At 37.5% G+C, this 21293-nt stretch overlaps 1 protein-coding gene across 6 annotated transcripts in view; it reads left to right on the forward strand.

The window, feature by feature from the left end:
* Positions 1-21293, forward strand: part of MYO6 (myosin VI) — a 148699-nt gene that overhangs the window by 71709 nt on the left and 55697 nt on the right. For all 6 annotated transcript variants that reach the window (XM_016187611.2, XM_060205413.1, XM_060205412.1 and 3 more), the window contains exons 6-11: positions 3094-3199; positions 7597-7652; positions 9839-9936; positions 10192-10356; positions 14195-14275; positions 17308-17488. In XM_016187611.2, the coding sequence (XP_016043097.1) occupies positions 3094-3199; positions 7597-7652; positions 9839-9936; positions 10192-10356; positions 14195-14275; positions 17308-17488 (687 nt within the window). The remainder of the gene's footprint in view (positions 1-3093; positions 3200-7596; positions 7653-9838; positions 9937-10191; positions 10357-14194; positions 14276-17307; positions 17489-21293) is intronic.

A 21293-nucleotide genomic window follows, 5' to 3' on the forward strand; every position in this document is an offset into this window, starting at 1 on the left:
CTGTGCATTCTGACTGTGTCATCATTGTTAGGAACATGTATCTTGTACACAGTATAGAAGAATACATTTGTATTCAATTTTAACAGGAGATGTATGTGATTGTCCTATAGCCTCCTAAGTGTGTTTGGTTGGGCAAAAGTAGGACAAAACTAAGCCTGACTTAACTTTTTTTTTTTGTCTCCTCAACACAATCTTCTCCATCTTCAGAGCATAATCTTTCTTTAAGGCCCAGTTCTTTACATAGTTACTCAGGTCCTTTCTTGTATGCATGGTACGTGGGCTAGACTTCTTTGATTCCTTATCATGCATTAGTACTTTGTAAAATTGAAAAGGTTGAAAATAGTATACCTTATATTTCTCTTGGGAGCCTGTGTGGAAAGACAGTAGTTTTTGTCTTTGCCTTTCATAGGCCCTAAGGAATGGAGATGGAGTTATTTGACACACGCTCTGACCATTTGTGACTACCAGAGCAAGCTTCTGAATTTAGTGAACTCATTTGAATCCTGTCATGAACCACAATGAAATGATGATGTAATTTGGTTCTGATTATTAGTGCAGTCTGTTTCTATATCTTTAAAAAATTTTTTTATTATCTTTATTAAATGGATAGAAACAGCCAGAAATTGATAGGGTAGGGAGAGATAGAGTGGGAGAGAAAAAGAGACACTTGCAGCACTGCTTCAGCACTTGCAAAGTTGTCCCCCTGCAGGTGGGGACCAAGCAAGCACTTTACCCCTGGTCCTTGTGTGTGGTAATATGCGTGCTCAGCCAGGTGCACCACCACCCAGCTCCTTATTTTGCTTTTCTTCAGGCCTGTGTTGTGACCTACCTAAGTTCCCCTTTCAGATTTGGTTGATTTGTGTACAGGGCAGTGCAGATACTCTGCTGCTGTTTGCAACAGCAGGTTGACTTTGTGTTCTAAGAAACACAGATGGGGGGTTGGGCGGTGGCGCAGTGGGTTAAGCGCATGTGGCGCAAAGCGCAGGGACCGGCGGCGTAAGGATCCCGGTTCGAGCCCCCGGCTCCCCACCTGCAGGGGAGTCGCTTCACAGGCGGTGAAGCAGGTCTGCAGGTGTCTATCTTTCTCTCCCCTTCTCTGTCTTCCCCTCCTCTCTCCATTTCTCTCTGTCCTATCCAACAACGAATTGCGTCAACAAGGGCAATAATAATAGCCACAACGAAGCTACAACAGGGGCAACAAAAGGGGGGGAAAAATGGCCTCCAGGAGCGGTGGATTCATGGTGCAGGCACCGAGCCCAGCAATAACCCTGGAGGAGGAAAAAAAAAAAAAGAAACACAGATGGGCATTAACATATTTTTTATCAGCTAGCAAAATAGTGGGGAAAAAACGTCCTTAATAATCTGACTTTCATCAAGATCTCCACTGAAGAGAACCTACTTCTTTCAAATGTAAACAAGCTTTAACATTTTGTTTAGTTGCTTACTGCAAAAAAAAATAATGTTTACACTAAAGTGTTTGGAACAGACTGTTGATGAATTGTAAAAAAAAATAGGTGGACTCTTGGATGGTCTGGATTTAGTCCTTAGTGTAAAAACAGTTTATAGGGAAGTCAGGCAGTAGTGCAGTGGGTTAAGTGCACGTGGTGTGAAGTGCAAGGACTGACATAAGGATCCTGGCTCCCCACCTGAAGGGGAGTCGCTTCACAGGCAGTGAAGCAGATCTGTAGGTGTCTATCTTGCTCTCCCCCTGTCTTCCCCTTCTCTCTCCATTTCTCTCTGTCCTATCTAACAAAGACATCATCATCAACAACAATAATAAACTACAACAACAATAAAAAACAAGGGCACTAAAAGGGAAAATAAATAAATAAGTAAGTAAATAAATTAAAAAGAAAACCCAAACTCTTTATAGGCTTTCCTGGTATGGATATCACATGTTTGAGCCAAGAAATGATTGTCTTTCCAGATCACATTGATCAGGACCCAATATTGAATTAAATTTACTTTAATTCTTAAAAAAAATTTTTTTATTATCTTTATTTATTGGATAGATACAGTCAGAAATGGAGAAGGAAGGAGAAGATAGGGAGAGAGAGAGAGACACCCGCAGCCCTGCTTCACCACTTGCAAAGCTTTCCCCCTACAGGTGGGGACCAGGTGTTCAAACCCGGGTCCTTGAGCCCTGTAACATGTGCTCTCAACCAGGTGTACCACCACTCAACCCTAGCTTATTTTAATTCATGACCATTTTTATATAATTAAATAGTACTCAACTGATTTTGTGACCTTAAAATTTAAGACATCTTATAGTCCAAATTGCTGTGTAAGTTAGTTAAAAATTGTATGTATAAATAATTGCAAATTTAGAAAGGTTAAGGCAATTTATTCTGCCTGTCTCAGAAATGCTGTTTAAACTTAATAGTGGTATTATGGAAAGAAGTACACAAATTTAGCTTGCTATTATGTATTTTTTTTCCCTCCAACAGAATTTTTGGTTGCCAGGTTTCTTAATTGGTAGCTCATTACTTCTTGCTTTGCTCTGGGGACTTCATTAGTGAGGCATAGTGAGAATTATTATTATTTTTAATCTCTTTGAAGATCTGCTCTGGAATTTGGAAGTGTTGTCATAATATGGAGACATTCTAGTATAAACATAAGAGTTGTTTATTTAGATTTCATATCACTTAGCTATCAGGATAAGAAGGTGGAAGAACCCTTAAAGTAAATACTTTCTAGTGATGGTGTGCACATTTTGGAATGCTTCCTTTGAAAGTTCTTTTCTTTTTTAAAAATTGTCTTTATTTGTTGGATAGAGACAGTCAGAAATGGAGAGCAGTGGGGGAGACAGAGACGGAGAGAGGCAGAGAGACACTTGCAGCCTCGCTTCACCACTCGTGAAGCCCCCCCCCCACACACACACAGTTGGGGACTGAGGCCTCCAACTCAGGTCCTTGCACATTATAACAGGTGCACTCAACCAGGTACACCACCACCCAGCCCCTTAACATTATTTCTAATTGTAAACATACGTTTATAATCTCTAAGCAAATACTCTTTGTTAGTAAATGCACTGCCATTTGATCAGTTTGTGTTGATGCATTGCTCGTTATTAACATGCTGTTTTGACCCTAGCTGACAAAGCTTTTCGAGACATGAAGGTACTGAAGATGAGTCAGTCGATCATTGTATCTGGAGAGTCAGGAGCTGGCAAAACAGAAAATACGAAATTTGTTTTACGGTGAGGAATTTTTGGCTAACCTAGAATAATTTGAAGAGGTCGACATTTTTTTTGTTTGCTTGTTTTAAATTGCTTTGAGGCAGAATATACAACATACACTTTTGTATTTTAAGTTCTGTGTTCAATGTGTAAACTGTGTTCACATTGTCTTGCAGCATTTGGATTGCTTCTGTCTCTTCGATGTGGTGAATACTGCTGCTCTAAACCTTATGAATAAGTACATATGAGTCTCTCTTTGAGATTTGAACAGGTTGACTTTGAGTACTTTTACGTGATTTCGTACATAGTTTGAAGGTGTACTCTATACCTGTTCAGTAACAGATACCTTTTGTGAAAACTATGCCAATATTGGTATGCTCTTTGCAGGAAGTTCATGGAGCAGATAAGTGTGATTAAACAAAGGACAGGCTAGGACTATTCCTTCAGGATCCAACTTTTGTATTTTGTTCTCTAGATTCCTGCCACTACTGTAGTTGAAATTCACTTTTTACTTTAAACTTATGACAATTGACCTTATTTCTACTTCCTCACAACCCTTCTACCAATTTATTCCTTTTGCTGCCATCAAATGAAACTCTATTCTTTCGTTTACAATCATAACACTTTACTAATTAATTTGTTTAAAAATTTCTTTATTATATTTATTTATTTATTGAATAGAGACAGCCAGAAGTTGAGAGGGAAGATTGTGATAGAGAGGGAGAGAGACAGACACTGCTTCACCACTTGCAAAGCCTTTCCCCTGCAGGTGGGGGACCAGGGGCTCGAACGCCAGTCCTTGGGTCCTTGTGCACTGTAGCATGTGTGCTCAACAAGACACACCACCACCTGGCTCCTTATAACATTTTATTTTATTATTTAATATTTATTTATTTATTTTTATATTACAGAATTACAAGTCGACAGGGGTAGAATCCACACCATTCCCACCACCAGAGTTCTGAATCCTCCGTCTCCCCACTGCAATCCACCACAGTTCCCCTAAGGTTGTTGACATGGGCCATATTCTCTACAACTATCTGTCCACATTTATACATAGCTGCCCCTTCTTTTTCTGATTCAATCCTCTCTTCCCCTCCAAGCCACCCATACCATAACTACCTCCATATGTCCCTCTCCTTTTCCTTCTTTCTCTGGGTGCTGATGAAGCTGGAGTGCAAAGTCCTCTTATCTTCAGCCTATCACTTCTCCTCTGCTGGGAGTATGGATCGAGGTTGTTTATGGGCAGCAGAAGGTAGGAGTTCTGGCTTCTGTAGCGTCTTCACCACTGAGCATGGGTGTTGACAGATTGATCCATACCCCCAGCCTGTTTCTGTATCTCCCTAGAGGGCCAGAGCTCTGGAAATGCAAAGGTCTAGGACACATTGGTGAGGTCATCTGCCCAGAGAAGTTGGGATGGAGTCATCTGTAACTTGGTGTCTGGAAGGTGGCATGACCTAAGTTGAGACAAAATGCTTAATGAACAGGAACCAAAAGGTATTATTAGAGCAGATGAGGTTAGGGATTTTAGGATAGGAGAGAGCTAGGAGAACCATTTTAGGCATGTTCCTGGGGGCACACAACTATAGTAGCTTTGCTTGTTTTTGGTAGCTGAAGTTGGATAAGAATATTGTCTGACCTTCTACCTTCTGCAACCCTCAACGACCCTGGGTCCATGCTCCCAGAGGGCTAGAGAATGGGAAAGCTACCATGGGAGGGGGTGGGTTATGGGGATTGGGTGGTGGGAATTGTGTGGAGTTGTACCCCTCCTACCTTATGCTTTTGTTCACTAATCCTTTCTTAAATAAAAAATTTAAAAAAAAAGAATATTGTCTGAGAGAATGGTGTCAGAGTAGAGAAAAAGGGCTAGAAAGTTGGATTAGGGCAGGGGGTTAACTCCCATTCTTGAAAAGAAATTCTGTGGCTAAAATTAACTATTTACCTCCATCCACCTGCTCCAGGGCCTGCCTCTATCTACCTATGTATCTATCTATCTATCTATCTATCTATCTATCTATCTATCTATCTCACCAGAGCCTGTATAACCTCTAAGTCCCTACTGGTCTGAGTTTATAGCTCATGGTCACATCTAAGGAACATTGTAGGCTGCACTCATCTCAGGACCAGTCTTTTTTTGAGAGGCAGGGTAGGATATCCCCAGCCCTTCAGAGACGGGCTATCCCTACTGCCATTGCTTTATGGTGAGGACAAGGTCCTAGGAGGGCCCACAAGATGCTGTTCCTTATGGAAGTGACCAGTGGTGGTAGAGATAGGGACCTTTTGGAGGTCTAGACCCATCACGTGTATGGGAATCCAAGAATTCTGTAACTAGTGCCCCAGATGATCAGGTGGTGTGATATTGACTAAACAGGCCATTATTAAGTGGGCCAGTCTCTTGCCCTTATCCAACTTTTGTAGGCCTCTCTTTCTCTGATAATCTTAAATTTTCTCTCAGTTATTCAGGCATTGAGTATCATTTGTTGAGCCCAGCCAGAGTTAGGTTTTGGGGATATGTCTTCTTTGGGCCTTTCTGCTAGGCTGCCCAGCTAATTTGGTCTAAGTCCAATCAATTACAGAATTTATGATGCCTCGTTTAGGCACTTCAACCACTATTGAGCACTTTGAGTTATATAATTGCCCCTTGTTTTGTAACATCTTAAATATAGCAGGAAGCATAGCAGTCATTACTTCAGTTTTATATACCCAGAATGGTAAATCTAGGTAAACTATTGCTAGAACCAGTCCATTCTAATCTCTCACAGGTGTTCTTCCCACTGTATTATAGTTTGTAGTTGATTTCTGCTTAGCGGATCCATTTTTAAAGTGTTGCTATTTGTTATGCAAATACATACATGCTATTTGGAGTTATTTGTGTAAAACCAGTTTAAGAGTTCATTATTGACTATGTAGTTCTGGTTAAACGAATTTTTCTTAATCTTAAATTTTAAGTGTCAGTTTGTTTCCTCTTTTTCCCTGTATGGAATAGTTATGTGTCATTTTGATGGTTATAATAAAAATACATAGTTGAAGAAACTTAATAATTATGAAGTAAGCCTGAAATTACTTTTTCTTTTGAAATATTCTGGGCAAGAAGTGATGCTGTCATTTTTTTTTTTGTCTTTTGATGTAACAACATGAAGCATGGTGACTTCCTAGTTGCTCAGTGCTAGCTAGATTATTTTCTCTAGCCATAAAGACCAAGTTGGTGGATACTACATATTTTGGAACCTCATATAGATTATCCCTGTATGGAATCTGGCATATTTAAAATCAGATAGTTATCTAGAGTCAATATTCCTCCTCCCAACTTATAAAGGATCATATATATATGTGTGTATGTGTGTATATATATATATATATACACACATATATATACACATATATATATGTGTGTGTGCTTGCTTGCCTATCATCCATCGTCCATCTGTCCATCTGTCTATCCATCCATTCATCCATCCATCCATCCATCCATCCATCCATCCATCCATCCATCCATCCATCCATCCATCCGTCTAACGTGAAGAACCAGAGCACGACCTATGCAGTGCAAGGGAGGAATTTGACTTGACAGTCTTGCACTCTACTACTGTGCCACCTTGTTGGCCATGCCAAAACAGTTTTTAGGGGGTTGGGTGATTGGCACACCTGCTTGAGTGTACACGTTACCATGCACAAGGACCTGGGGTCCAGTCCCTGGTCCAAACCCGGGGTGTGTGTGTGTGTGGGGGGGGCTTTACACATGGTGAAGCAGTGCTTCAGGTGTGTCTCTTTCTTTTTCCTTTTCTGTTTCTTCTTTCCCTCTCAATTTCTGTCTTTATGCAAAACAATAACAAAAATTAAACAAAACAGTTTTTAGAAACAATGCTGATTTGGGGGCTGGGAAGATGGCTCAGTGGTAGAGTGCAAAGGACAAAAGCAGGTTGAATTCTATGGATCATGCATTTTAGTCTACCCGCTCATTAAAATGCTGATTTAGATGTAAAAGGGTATCCAAACAATTTTTTTTTCTTTTTTGCCACCAGGGCTATCATCTGCAGGATGAACCCACAGCTCCCTGCAGCCATCCCCCTCCCCTTTACTTGATCAAACAGAGAGAAATTAAGAAGGGCAGGTGAAGAGAGAGAGAAACCTGAATCACTGCCTCAGCATTCATGAAGCTCCTACCTGGCAGGTGGGGCCAAGGGGCTTGAAACTGGGTCCTTGTGCATGATAACATGTGCAGTCAATGGTGCGCCACCATCCAACCCCCTCCAATAAAATTTTACATACCTAAATAGTCACATTTAAACATGAATTTTTAATTTTAAATAATATTATAGTGATTCAGGTTTGTATTTTATATGTATCATATGATATTAAAAATTTAAATATAATGTATACAGTATTGTTACCTAAACTTTATCTTATGTTTTAAACAGATATTTGACAGAATCTTATGGAACAGGCCAAGATATTGATGATAGAATTGTTGAAGGTATTGTTAAGCTTTAAATTCTTTTTTTTTTTTAAATTTTTATTTATTTTCCCTTTTTGTTGCCCTTGTTGTCTTTTTATTGTTGTTGTAGTTATTATTGATGTCGTCGTTGTTAGATAGGACAGAGAGAAATGGAGAGAGGAAGGGAAGACGGGGGGGCGGTGGAGAGAAAGATAAGACACCTACAGACCTGCTTCACTACCTGTGAAGCAACTCCCCTGCAGGTGGAGAGCCAGGAACTTGAACTGGGATCCTTATACTGGTGCTTGCGCTTTGCGCCACATGCGCTTAACCCGCTGCGCTACCACCCGACTTCTTAAATTCTTTTTTGTTGTTAGGTACATAAAGACATTAGCTTATAAAATTTTTCCTATTTCAATGTTGTCCCAGAAATTAGGAGACTCTCCCATGTTACACAAAGCATAGACATTGTAGTTGAAAGATCTGGAGTGTGTTACTTCAAATATTTGTATAGTTCATTATAGAAAACCAGAAGTTAAGCAGAAAGAATGATTATTTCATGGTATTTTTAATGGAGGATTAGTTGTTACTTTTGGATAGGCATAGTGTTAATAGTATTATTATAATCTTTGACACAAAGGCTTTTATCCTGATCGGAGACATTTTACTTAGTAGTTTCAATTTACTTACTAGATTCAGCAAATCTAACAGCTCAGTAAAAGTCTAAAGAGACACATGTAATTTAGTTCCCTTTTGCCAGCAGGCAGACGTGTATCCTGCACAAGTTAGTTGATCTTGTTGGGCTCAGTTTTCATGACCATCCGGAAACATAGACTATAAAAGGCATTATAAGAAGTACAAAAAAAAAAGTACAGAAATATTGTAGCCATAAATATTGTGTGGCAATTTTGATTATTGCTGATGGGAGTATGCAAGACTGACACTAGTCTGGCATGTACATAGCTGAGACTTTGCTTCTTCTTCTTCTAGCGTTTGCCCTTCTTCCGTAGCCAGTCAACAGCGTCAGGTTGAGCCTGATGTAAAGTTTTGAGACCTTCTTTGAATCTGGAGAGGTGGCAGTCATTGACTATGTGGGTCATAGTCTGTCTGTAGCCGCAGGGGCAGTTCGGGTTGTCTCTGGCTCCCCAGTGAAGGAACATAGCGGCGCACCTGCCATGGCCTGTTCGATAGCGATTGAGGAGGGCCCAATCATAACGTGCTAGGTCAAAGCTGGGTTGACGCTTGCAGGGGTCTGTGATGAGGTGTTTGTTCTTTACCTCAGCTGACTGCCAACTCTGTTTCCAAGAGTCTGGAACAGAGAAGTTCAGTGTAGGCGTAGGGGACCAGACTAGGTGACGAGACGTCAAGCGTTGGACAGGGTGGGTGAAGATATCCGCGTACAAAAATAGCCTAGAAATCCTTTTCAGCCATGTGACATGCATTTTTGTGTAGGATTATAAAATAATAGCAATGTAAATTTTACGTTTATTCATCTGAAATTTAAAACCTATTGCTCTGAGAATATTACATAATTAATACACAAATACTAAATACAGAAATTATATTTTGGGAAAGCACATCAGCTAATAACTTCCTTGCCTTGCTTTGACACAAGTTATTTCCCTATTTGATGCATTATAATCACATCTCTTGTAGGACTGATTTACTTGTGAAAACTAACATTTTTAGAGAATAGGTTGGGTTTTTTTTTTTTTCCTATTTCCTTTCTTAACAAAGCACTGCTCTGGCCTCTGGCATATCTTGGTACTGGGGATTGAACCTCAGACCTTTGAGTCTCAGGCATGAAAGGTTTTTGGCATAACCATTATGCTATCTTACTGATAGTAGTTTTTGAACTTGACTTTAAAAACTGTATTCTGAGTTGGGCCGTAGCGCAGTGGGTTAAGCACATGTGGTGCAAAGCTCAAGGACCTGCATAAAAACTGTATTCTTTCCTGTAGTACTTATATTTTCTTTTTATATACTTTAGTGATTTTTCTCCCTTTTATGCTAAATTGGGTTTGAACATAAGTATTTGTGGAATTTCACATGAGGTGGATTTCTTCATGTTAATATTTTTGAGAATATTTTTTCTACCAATATATAGTACTAAATGGGAATAATACTGTATCTCTCTCTCTATATATATATATATATACACACACACACATATATATATATATATGGTATATGCCAGTTTTGATGAGTATTTTCTTTTTCAATAGCTAATCCACTTCTAGAAGCCTTTGGAAATGCAAAGACTGTACGAAACAATAATAGCAGCCGATTTGGAAAATTTGTAGAAATACATTTCAATGAAAAGGTAAGTGTGTAAGAGTTTTGAGATATGTTTCTGGAAAATACAGGTGTCTTGATGGAATTAATTAATAACATATCCATTTCACTTTCTGTATATTACCTTGGATAATCGAGGGAACATTTGCTTTTTTCTTTATATAATAAACATAGCATTCTCTTTGATGGAGAAATATTTATTAAAAAGATAAACAATTCCACATTTTTATATTATACTTAAAAACTTTAAATGCAAGCTTGTATTGTCTCTCTTGCTTTTTAGAGTTCGGTTGTTGGAGGATTTGTTTCTCATTACCTTCTTGAGAAATCAAGGATCTGTGTTCAAGGCAAAGAGGAGAGAAATTACCATATCTTTTATAGATTGTGTGCTGGTGCTTCTGAAGATATTAGGGAAAAACTTCACTTGAGCTCTCCAGATAACTTTCGGGTAGGTCAGATGGAAAGTAATTCTATGTAATTGTTGGAAATTTAATTGCATTCAATTCAGATACTGCATTTACTTCACTCTGGGATCTGTTTGCATGTATCTTTGTTTTTATATCATCACTGAAAGGGAAGCAAGTATAGAAATAAGATAACTGTACTTCCAGGTATTTAGAGATACCTGCATTCTTAGATGAAAAACAGGTAAAGAATTGCAAGAAACAGCTTAACAGGAATGCATGAAATGGTTGGGAAGTGTGGTCTTCCGTATTTGATAATGAGCTACTGAAGGGCTTTAAGTAGAAATATTTATGGAGTAGAGCTTAGAGATGGAGTTTCTGGGTAGACTGGTTGGGAGCACACAGTGATAGCTGAAATAACAGTTACTCCGTGTCTACGTTCAGTCTCGTGATGGCTGCAGTAGAGGTGAAGGGGAGGATCTATGACACATTAAGCCTTAGGAAAAGAGCCTGAAATTATTTTCCCACAGTTGACTAGGATAACTGAGTAGATCAATGCAAATATCCGTTATTGGAGCCAGATGAAAGATTACGTTTTGGACCTTATGGACAATCTAAGTAGAGATGTTTGAAAGACAGTTAGGTTGAGCCCGGGGAATAGCTCAACCAGTAGTACAGAACTACTGGTTGTATGCCTGAGGCTCCTGGTTTGACCCCTAGGGCTCCATGTGCTCATGTGGTGCTCTGTCTTCTCTCTCTTTCTTATGTAAAATTCTCTACTTATTGCACTTGAAATAAATAAATTAGATTCTTTACAGAAAGACAGTTCTGGGGTATATTAGTCTGTAGATCAGTACCACTGCTACAGTGACAGGTTTGGGAGATATCTGTACTTTGATGGTAGTTACCAGAATAATAGTAGATGAAATTGTCATAAGTGATTGTGAAACATGCCAGGATCCAGACTCTAAGTTTGAAGGGGGATGAATAAATGAGCTATTTGCTCAAGAAAGAAAGCTTAGGTGGGGTATGAGGAAGCTACAAAAAAATTCCAAAGGGAGTTGGGCGGTAGTGCAGCGGGTTAAGTGCAAGTGGCGCAAAGCGCAAGGACTGGCATAAGAATCCCGGTTCAAGCCCCTGGCTCCCCACCTGCAGGGGATTCCCTTCACAGGCAGTGAAGCAGGTCTTCAGGTGTCTATCTTTCTCTCCTCCTCTCTGTCTTCCCTCCTCTCTCCATTTCTCTCTGTCCTATCCAACAATGACGGTATCAATAGTAATAACTACAACAACAATAAAAACAACAAGGGAAACAGAAAAGGAAATAAATAAATATTAAAAAAAAAAAGAAAATTCCAAAATGGTTAGAACCACAAGTTTTAGTTTAAACTTGTCCAGTCAGTCACATTCATAGATATGGATGTAAAAACAAAGACACTTCCACTGGTTAATTAATATGGAGAGGATTATAGAGACAAACCTATTTGAAAATCATCTCTGTTAACTACATACACATCAGAAAAAATAAAATGTCAAGAATAAAAAATTTTGAAGTATTCAATATTTTCAAGCATTTTTATATGTTTTTATCAATGCATTCATAATATATACAGGTAATCTTGAATCAAAAGATTGAATAGAATGAAAATTGGTGATGAGAATAGTTGATAGGTTTCCTATGAAAGAAGTTGGGAGAAAATTAATTTTCCTAAGTTTACTGTTATGTTCATTTGCCCAAGATCTAAGTATTTGACTCAAAGTTGGGCTCGCAGGATAAAACTCTTACAAGCAAAGGAAACATGTTTTGAATCTATGCCTAAGCTATTATTATTTTGCTAAATGGAGTAGTCTTTAAAAAAATTTTTTTTTATTATTTAAAAAAGGAGACATTAACAAAACCATAGGATAAGAGCAGTACAACTCCACACAGTTCCCACCACCATATCTCCATATCTCATTCCCTCCCCTGATAGCTTTCCTATTCTTTATCCCTCTGGGAGTATGGACCCAAGGCCATTGTGAAGTAGTTCTTTTAGAAATGGTCAGTTGAAAATGCTTACTAGAGTTATTACCTCCTCCTTCTTTTATTTCCTTTGCCAAAGATTGTAGAGTAGAAAGAAAAACTTACTGCATACTTTTTTTTCCTTTTTCTTTCTGGCTTTAACTGTTTTTTACTATTCCATTATAATGGAGGGAGGAATTGATGCATTGGTCATCCATCTAACTAACCTATCTTCACACCATTCTAAATTTGCTATATTTTTTCTTGATATCCACACAATGCATTTCTTTTTCCTTTCCTTTGGAAATTGATGATTTCAAGCACAATTGCCTACACATGAGCTCCATTTCCCAGCTCTGCATTATGTGTAGCATACTCTCACCCCTAACCTAGCCTTCCCTCTACCCCCCCACCCCGTGCTGTCCTTCCTCAAAGTTCCTTGCTTTGCCTCAGTATCCTACTCCCAGCCCAAATGTTTTTTTTTAATGTGTATTATTAATTTTAATTTTTCATTAGTTATTTAATAGTGGTTTATGAGTTATAAGACTTTGATGGTAGTTGTGGTATTGAGTTCTCTCTCAACCCTCCAAAGCTCCCTCCAATAAGGATAGCTATCATAGTTCACACAAAGTCTTAGAGACTGGTTGGCTACTCCTTAAGTTCATGTATTATTTCAGTTCTCTGTATTCCACATATGAATGAAACCTTTATGGTCTTTCATTTATATTCTACATATGAGTAAAATCATTGTTGTCTTTTCACCTTATTACGTCACGAAGCATAATCACCTCCAAATTAGCTGCTTAGTGTACTGCTTTACTCTGTGCAGGTCCTCGGTTTGAGCTTGGGTTCCCCACTTTTCCTCTTGCCTCTCAGATAAGTGAAACAGTGCCTGACTCTCTCTGGTGTTTTCTATACTTGCTTCCCTTTCAGTGATGATATAAAAACAAAGATTCCTGGTGACAAACGTTTTGGGTCCCAGTGGAGTTGGGGTTCCAAACCCTCTGGCCATCTTCCTCTAACATTTCCCCCTTTGGGAGTATGGACCAAAATTCTCTTTGGGGGTACTGAAGGGAGGAATTTTGGTTTCTGTCATTGCTTCTCCACTAGACATGGATGTTAGCAGGTCTATCTATACACCCAGTCTGTTTCTCTCTTTAGCCCTAGTGGGGCAGGGTTCTGGAGAAGTCAGGTTTCAGGGCACCATTTGGTGAGGTTATCTGTTTAGGGAAGTCTGAATAGAACTATAGTAGTATCTGCAATTTGGTGGCCTAAAGGCGGTAAGTTATAAAGCATGACAAAATGTTTAAGGGAAAGGAATCAAAAAGTAGGAATAGAGCTAATGAGAATAGGGACCCTGGGCTGGAAAGAAGCTATGATGCTTATGTTCCTAAGGACCCAGGACTTGAGTAATATTTGCTTAAGTGTGATAGCTATTTGGAGGTGGACTAGAAATATTATCTGGGAGAAATTAGAATTTTTATTCCCCCTGATGTCATTACTCATAATAAATGCCAGCTTAACAGTAGCTATAAGAAAAAAGTTTTCCAAAAAAAAAAGAAAAAAGTTTTCCATTTTGAGTTGATGGATGTTAACTAGACTGATTGTTAACTAGACTTACTGTGGTTATCATTTTGCTGTATATATCAACTTTTTATGTTATACATCTGAGACTTGTATAATGTTAAATGTCAGTTACACCTCTATAAATTAAACAAAAAGTCTTTGAAAAAATGGCATCAATTTTAATTGAGAGTAAATGATATTCAAATTATGTTTAGAAGTTCTTCATGACTAATACTCTTTCATAAGTTGTGTTTTCTTTTGTACTGTTTTCCTGTGCATCATGTTTGTTCATTATATTCTTAATTTTTTGGTCATAGTATTTGAACCGAGGCTGCACTAGATATTTTGCTAACAAAGAAACTGACAAACAGATTTTACAGAACCGGAAAAGTCCTGAGGTATAGTAGAATTTTTAAAAATTAAAATCTTAAATATAAAACAATGATGCTCAAAGATAGGTTTTTGTTTTGGAATCCAAATAATAGTTCTTATTTCTAGGGTTAATACTTTACAATGGTACTTATCCAGGAGTAATGGTTTCCGATTTTTCTTGGTTAGACCTCAGCATCCTGATCTCTTCTTACTCTTTTCCCAACGATGATGATGTTCAGCTGCCTCAGAATTACTCTTTGCCAGGATTTTAGAAACTTACTCTCATAATACCAATTGAGATTAGGTATAACGTATGCCTTTTATAGTTTATTGTCCATTTAGAGACTGAAATATGCTTTGATGTAGGTAGAATAAGCATTATTGTGGAACTGTGTTATTTCAATACAAAATAATCCTATTTCTATAATATATTATGAAATGTTTATATGTAAGTCTTATTGAATTATTCAGCCTTAAAGAATAATGAGATATTATTATACCACTGGATATTCTTTTTAAAACATTAAATACTTAATCTGAACCCTACTATACTTGTACATGTTAATATGCAGTATTTAAGTTGTATGTGATGTTAACTTGTCTTTATTAAAATGTTAAGTGAGAATTATAGGTCTTAAGTCATATTGTCTTTATTAATTTTCTTCAGAATTATATTACTATTTAATTGAACCATTTTTTTCTTTTATTTATTTATTTATTTACTTATTTATTTTTTATTTAAGGAAGGATTAATTAACAAAACCCATAGGGTAGGAGGGGTACAATTCCATACAATTCCCACCACCCAATCTCCATATCCCACCCCCTCCCCTGATAGCTTTCCCATTCTCTATCCCTCTGGGAGCATGGACCCAGGGTCATTGTGGGTTGCAGAAGGTAGAAGGTCTGGCTTCTGTAATTGCTTCCCCACTGAACATGGGCGTTGACTGGTCGGTCCATACTCCCAGTCTGCCTCTCTCTTTCCCTAGTAGGGTGGGTCTCTGGGGAAGTGGAGCTCTAGGACACATTGGTGGGGTCTTCAGTCCAGGGAAGCCTGGCCGGCATCCTGATGACATCTGGAACCTGGTGACTGAAAAGAGAGTTAACATACGAAGCCAAACAAATTGTTGAGCAATCATGGACCCAAAGCTTGGAATAGTGGAGAGGAAGTGTGAGGGGGTACTCACTGCAAACTCTAGTGTACTTCTGCTTTGAACCATTTTTTATTATACTCAGTCTTAATGTGCCTGATTTTTTAGTCAGATGATTCTTACTCCTTTTAAAATGGGAGAGATGAATTGTGTCTCTAATGTATTACTAGGAAAGAACAGAAATAAAGTAAACTTCTCATTATTTTGAATTCTACGTAGATTACTCTGCAGTTATTTTGTTTAGGTTACCATTCTGTTATCATTTATACACAGATATCTGAATTGTAAACCATAAATGTTATTTAAAGCAATAGTAATATTTTTAACTGTATCTTTGTCATGTTGATCTGTATCTTATTACGACATTGCCAGTGTTGGATTGTTTTCACTAAGATAATAGAACCAGTTCCTAATGGAACATTAGCATGGAAGAAACTAAGTAAAGAGGAAAACTGAATTTTACTCTCCAAAGAAAAGCATCTATTCTTTGTACTATCCTAAGAGGAAAATGTATTATTTCTGATTCTAGAGCCCGAATATTTTTGTCAGGATATATTGAGTATATATGCATATAAAAATAAGTAAGTGTACAATGGATTAATATATTGACATTACTTTTTATGTCTTCTTTCTCAGGAGGATAAGGTGATCATTTTTAACTAATTAGAACCCGCTGCCTACTTTTATTTGAGTGTTTTTAAGTTAGCTGTAATTTTTAGGAGAATGCAGCATTTTTAGTTATCCGTAATAGCAATATATTAATTAACACTTTATTAGAAATAATTTTAAAAGGAAATAATCAAATTGCAAGACTAAAAATTCTGCATCATAGGTGTTTTGTTAATGTGGGCTGCACGTGATTGCTTCGTTTTTTTCTCTTAAGAATAAGAGCAAACTTATTTACCTAGACATTTTCCAGAAATTTCACATAAGAAAACTAAACATTTCAAACATTTTTGAGACAGTCTCAGCCTTAGCTGAGAAGTAATTAACAACATGGAAGGAAAAAAATATCTCTAAGAAGTGTCTTTTAATGGCTGATTAGTTTTGATGATATGTAATGTTTAACTTTACTTATTTATTCTTGAGTTCTGGAAAATTTCTAGTTCATTCTTTCTGTGTTCAGTAACTTTTATACTTCTTCTAGTTTCTGCAGACTTGACTTTTTTTTCTTCTGCCTTTTTTTCTGGTTTGTTGTAGTTGTAAAAAAATGAACATTGTGGATGCAAGTTCTTTTTGCAGTAAAAATTAATTTATTATTTTTTTCTGTTGTTTTTTTCATATATAATGTATATATGAAATAATGTATACTGTTATACTCTAGGGCTCACGTGTGTGTGCCCTTGAGTGCGTGAACACACACACACACACACACACACACACTCAGGTTTAAAATATAATTATCAGGCTATAAAGTTATTATTGGCCTGTTCACTGTTTAGTGTTATTGAATATTGGTGCAGTTAACCTAAGGGAGTTGAATGCTAAGTGCTAGGTTTAAATTATTATTCACTTCTTTTCCTCAGTTGTTTTTAATATGTCATCCATTCATGCTGATTTCAACTGCTGGTATTATGTCATTTTCCACTCAATTTATTTTTTTATCTAATATCATAGTCTTTTGATACTTTAGAGTTAGTATTATTTAAGTGGAATATATCTAATTCCACTTTTATTAAATTTCTAGTGAGATAATTTTTAGGTTCACATGCAGTGGATGCAAACCATGAAATGAGGATTCAGAGAAATCTCCGCACACTTGCCCAGTTATTCAGGTTGTAAATGTGCTAGAAATACTAAAGTTTTTTCATTGATAAATTTTATTTTTGCATGTGTATATAAACACGTAATTGTCTCGGCACAAGTAATGCAAAGATCAGTTAACTGATAACCTTCATCTTTTACAGTATGTTAAGTCAGGTTCCTTGAAAGATCCTCTCTTAGATGACCATGGAGACTTTATTAGAATGTGCACAGCTATGAAAAAGATTGGTTTGGGAGATGAAGAAAAACTTGATCTATTCCGTGTAGTGGCTGGTGTCCTGCACCTTGGAAATATTGATTTTGAGGAAGCCGGCAGTACTTCAGGTTGGTATTTTTTTTTTCTATTTTAAATTGTTTTGTATTTCTACAGATAGAAGTGATATTAGATGTCTTATCCTTTTCTGCTCATGTAAATTAAGTGTATATGCAAAACTTGGTTAATACCCTGACATTTGTAGAATATTTTATGTCATGGTGATTCTTGCAAGTCATGAGTGCTGCATTCTTTCTTTTTTCCTTCCTTCCTTCCTTCCTTCCTTCCTTCCTTCCTTCCTTCCTTCCTTCCTTCCTTCCTTCCTTCCTTCCTTCCTTCCTTCCTTCCCTACAAATCTACTGCTCCTATGGCCATTTTTCTGTTTTTTTTTTTTTTTTGGTAGGACAGAAATTGAGAGGGGATGTGAAGACAGAGAGGGAGAAAGATAGACACATACAGACCTGCTTCATGACCTGTGAAGCTACCCCTCTGCAGGTGGGGAACTGGGGCTCAAACCGGGATCCTTACACTTCATACTATGTGCGCTTGACCCAGTGCACCACCACCTGGCCCCCAGTCCATTATTAATCACTGTTATGGAGGAGACATAGCTTTGTCAGGATTACTTATAGTCAGAAGTTTCACCTGATAATATACTTTCCAATAAGTAAATAATTTTCAGTCATCTATTAAGATACCGATAACTTTCCTGATTAACTGATATAAACTTGGATCAAGCAAGTAGGTCAACTGATTATATAAACATTTTGTTAATGGGAAGTGGAATTAAGTTCAATTTTATGCAAGTATACCTGAATGATGGTATTTTCAACTTGAAATATTCTGGTATCTGAACTGTCAAGACTTTTTTTTTGTTGTCAAATATTTAATCTCTGATAAATGGGTGTTGGTACATTGTGACCCATGATCAAACCAGACCAGCTGTCTGATTTTGTAATTCAGGTGTTATTGGAACATAACCACATTCATTCATCTTGTGTGCTGTCCTTCATGCTTTAGGAGCAGAGTTGTGAGGTTGTGACGGAGACTACATGCCCTACGTGCCTACTAAAGCTTAAAATGATTCTTCAGAGAAAAAACATTGCTAACTCCTGTGTTATTAATACATTATTTTTAAGTAATTTTTTTTTTAAACCAGAGCACTGATCAGCTCTGGCTTGCAGTGATGCAGGGGATTCAACCTGGGACTTGGGTACCTCAGGCATATGAGAGTCTCTTTGCATAACCATTATGCTATCCACCCCTAATACATTATTTTTAAATCTTATACTTAAACGAGGTGGCTTTTTTAAAAATTGAAAACACCATTTAATATAGTAGTAACATGAACTTTAGCTTATATCCCTGAAGCTCTGAACCTTGACTTTTTTATTCATGAAATAATGAAGAAATGCTTCAGGAGAAGTGCTTTAAAGTGTAATATCTATACTTCACGTACAATTAGAGACGGGGCACAAGAGGAAGAAAAGAGAACATGTAGAACAATATCTGCTATGTGCAAGGCCACCCTTCACGTACTATATATAGTTCATCATGAATACTAATCATGATTTAGACTTCATGGGATAATGACATAGGGGACATTATCTACATTTAACAGAACTCATACCTGTTCAGAAAGTAAGTGATATGGTTATTAATGAACCGGTACATGCAAGAGCTGGTATCTACTCTTATTTAACTAGTGCAAGTATTGATAATAATTGTCCCTCATTGCCCTGAGTCACTGACCCTTCTGACAGTCCTGATCTGTGAATGAACGAATTGAACTTGGCGGTCTTAATGACTTTCACTTGTAATGTCTGTGATGATGTGAATTCAGTAATGTGTGATGCAACTTAGGGTAGTGTTTAAGAGCCAGATTTACTGCAGGCACTTACTGCATGCCATGTGATTTGGACCAGAAGCCCAATTAATTAGCCTCTCCTGTTTCTCAGTTTGATTGCCCATAAACTATGGATAATAATAGTCCTTGCCATGTGTTATAAAGAGGAATAAATTAGGTGTTTGTAAAATATGACAAATAATTATGCCTGGCACTTAGTACTAACCACAAGTCTCTCTTTCTTTGGCCACCAAGGTTATGACTGGGGTTCTGTGCTTGCTTAGAACTATACAAGGCCATTACCCCTTTCTTCCCACACTTAGCATTTCTTCCTCTCCTCCTTTCCTCCCTCCCTCCCTCCCTCTCTCCTTCCTTCCTCCTTCCTTCCTTCCTTCTCACTTTTTTTTTTTTTGGTAGAGGTGAAACAGAAAAACAGAGAAAGAGGTAGAGAGACAGAAAAGAAGAGAGACACTATAGCACTCACTAATCCATTGCTGGTGAAGCTTTCCCCCCTGCAGGTTGGGACTGGGAGCTTGAACCTGGATCCTTGTGTATGGTAACATGCAAGCTCTAAAGAGTAGTTTTTTTTCTTTTTAAATTTTATTTGTTCATGAGAAAGATAGGAGGAGAGAGAGAAAGAACCAGACATCACTCTGGTATATGTGCTGCCAGGGATTGAACTCGGGACCTCATGCTTGAGAGTCCAGTACTTTATTTACTGTGCCACCTCCCAGACCATGAGTGGTATTTTTTTTTCTTCATGGATTTGAAATTTTATTTTGAAAATGTGATATATGTCATGATATAATTCATGTACTTTATAGCGCTATTATACTTAGGGAGTGTGTGAGAGATTCTAAGTAATGCAAAAAGCTTAGAATAATGAGTACACACGTGACAAATGTTGGTAGAAGTAATAAGTGACAGTTTCACATCCCATATTATTACTGTGTTGTAGGACATGTAGCTATAGATTTATATATAAAATTAGAATGAACTAAATAGCTCAAAGAACTTACGTGGTCCAAAGGCACATAGTACATATTTATGTTACCGTATTCTTCCTCTCACAGTTTCTCCTACTGAAAGGAAAAAAGAGTAGAAAGCAGAGAACATTATAATGAGGCAGTGAATTCAGAGAGTTAGTAAACTAGATTATTTAAGTAGCCAAGGTTTTATGTCAGTCTTTATCTGCAGATACCGTGTTTAGCAACTATCTCTTTATCCTGTTACCTGTCTCTGAGCAACATGAGCATATCTTAAGAATGCTTGTGCGTGCTCATGTGCACACACTGATACACACGCACTGATACACTCACACACACACACGAATACACACACACACACACACACACACACTGATACACACACTGATACACACACACACTGATACATACACACACTGATACACACACATACTGATACATACACACACTGATACATACACACACTGATACACACACACATTGATACATACACACACTGATAAACACATACTGATACACACACATTGATAACCACACATTAATACACACACACTGATGGACACACGCTGATACACACACTGATACACATGCTGATAAACACACGCTGATACACATTGATAACCATACACTGATACACACATGCTGATACACACACTGATATACACACACTGATACACACACTGATGCACACACTGATACACTGATACACAACACTGATACACATTGATAAACATACACTGATACATACACACACTGATACACACACACACCCATAGCCACCTATAAAAGTACCTTCTAATGTTTGCTACTAAAACCACCGCCTGCAGTTTTTTATATATTTTAGTGACAAAGCACTCTGTTTCTCTGATACTGAATATAGCAACGAGGACCATAATCGGTCAGTGTGTGTCTTACTTGCAGGGTCATAAAATGTAGAACATGTTTCCATTTTATAAGTAAATAAAAAATGTTAAAAAAATAAAATGTCGAACAGTGGCTGGGTAATATTGATAGGCTGGAAAGATTATTCCATGAACTGTATTA

Source organism: Erinaceus europaeus, chromosome 13 (genome assembly GCF_950295315.1).
Source record: "Erinaceus europaeus chromosome 13, mEriEur2.1, whole genome shotgun sequence".
NCBI classification, from domain to species: Eukaryota; Metazoa; Chordata; class Mammalia; order Eulipotyphla; family Erinaceidae; genus Erinaceus; species Erinaceus europaeus.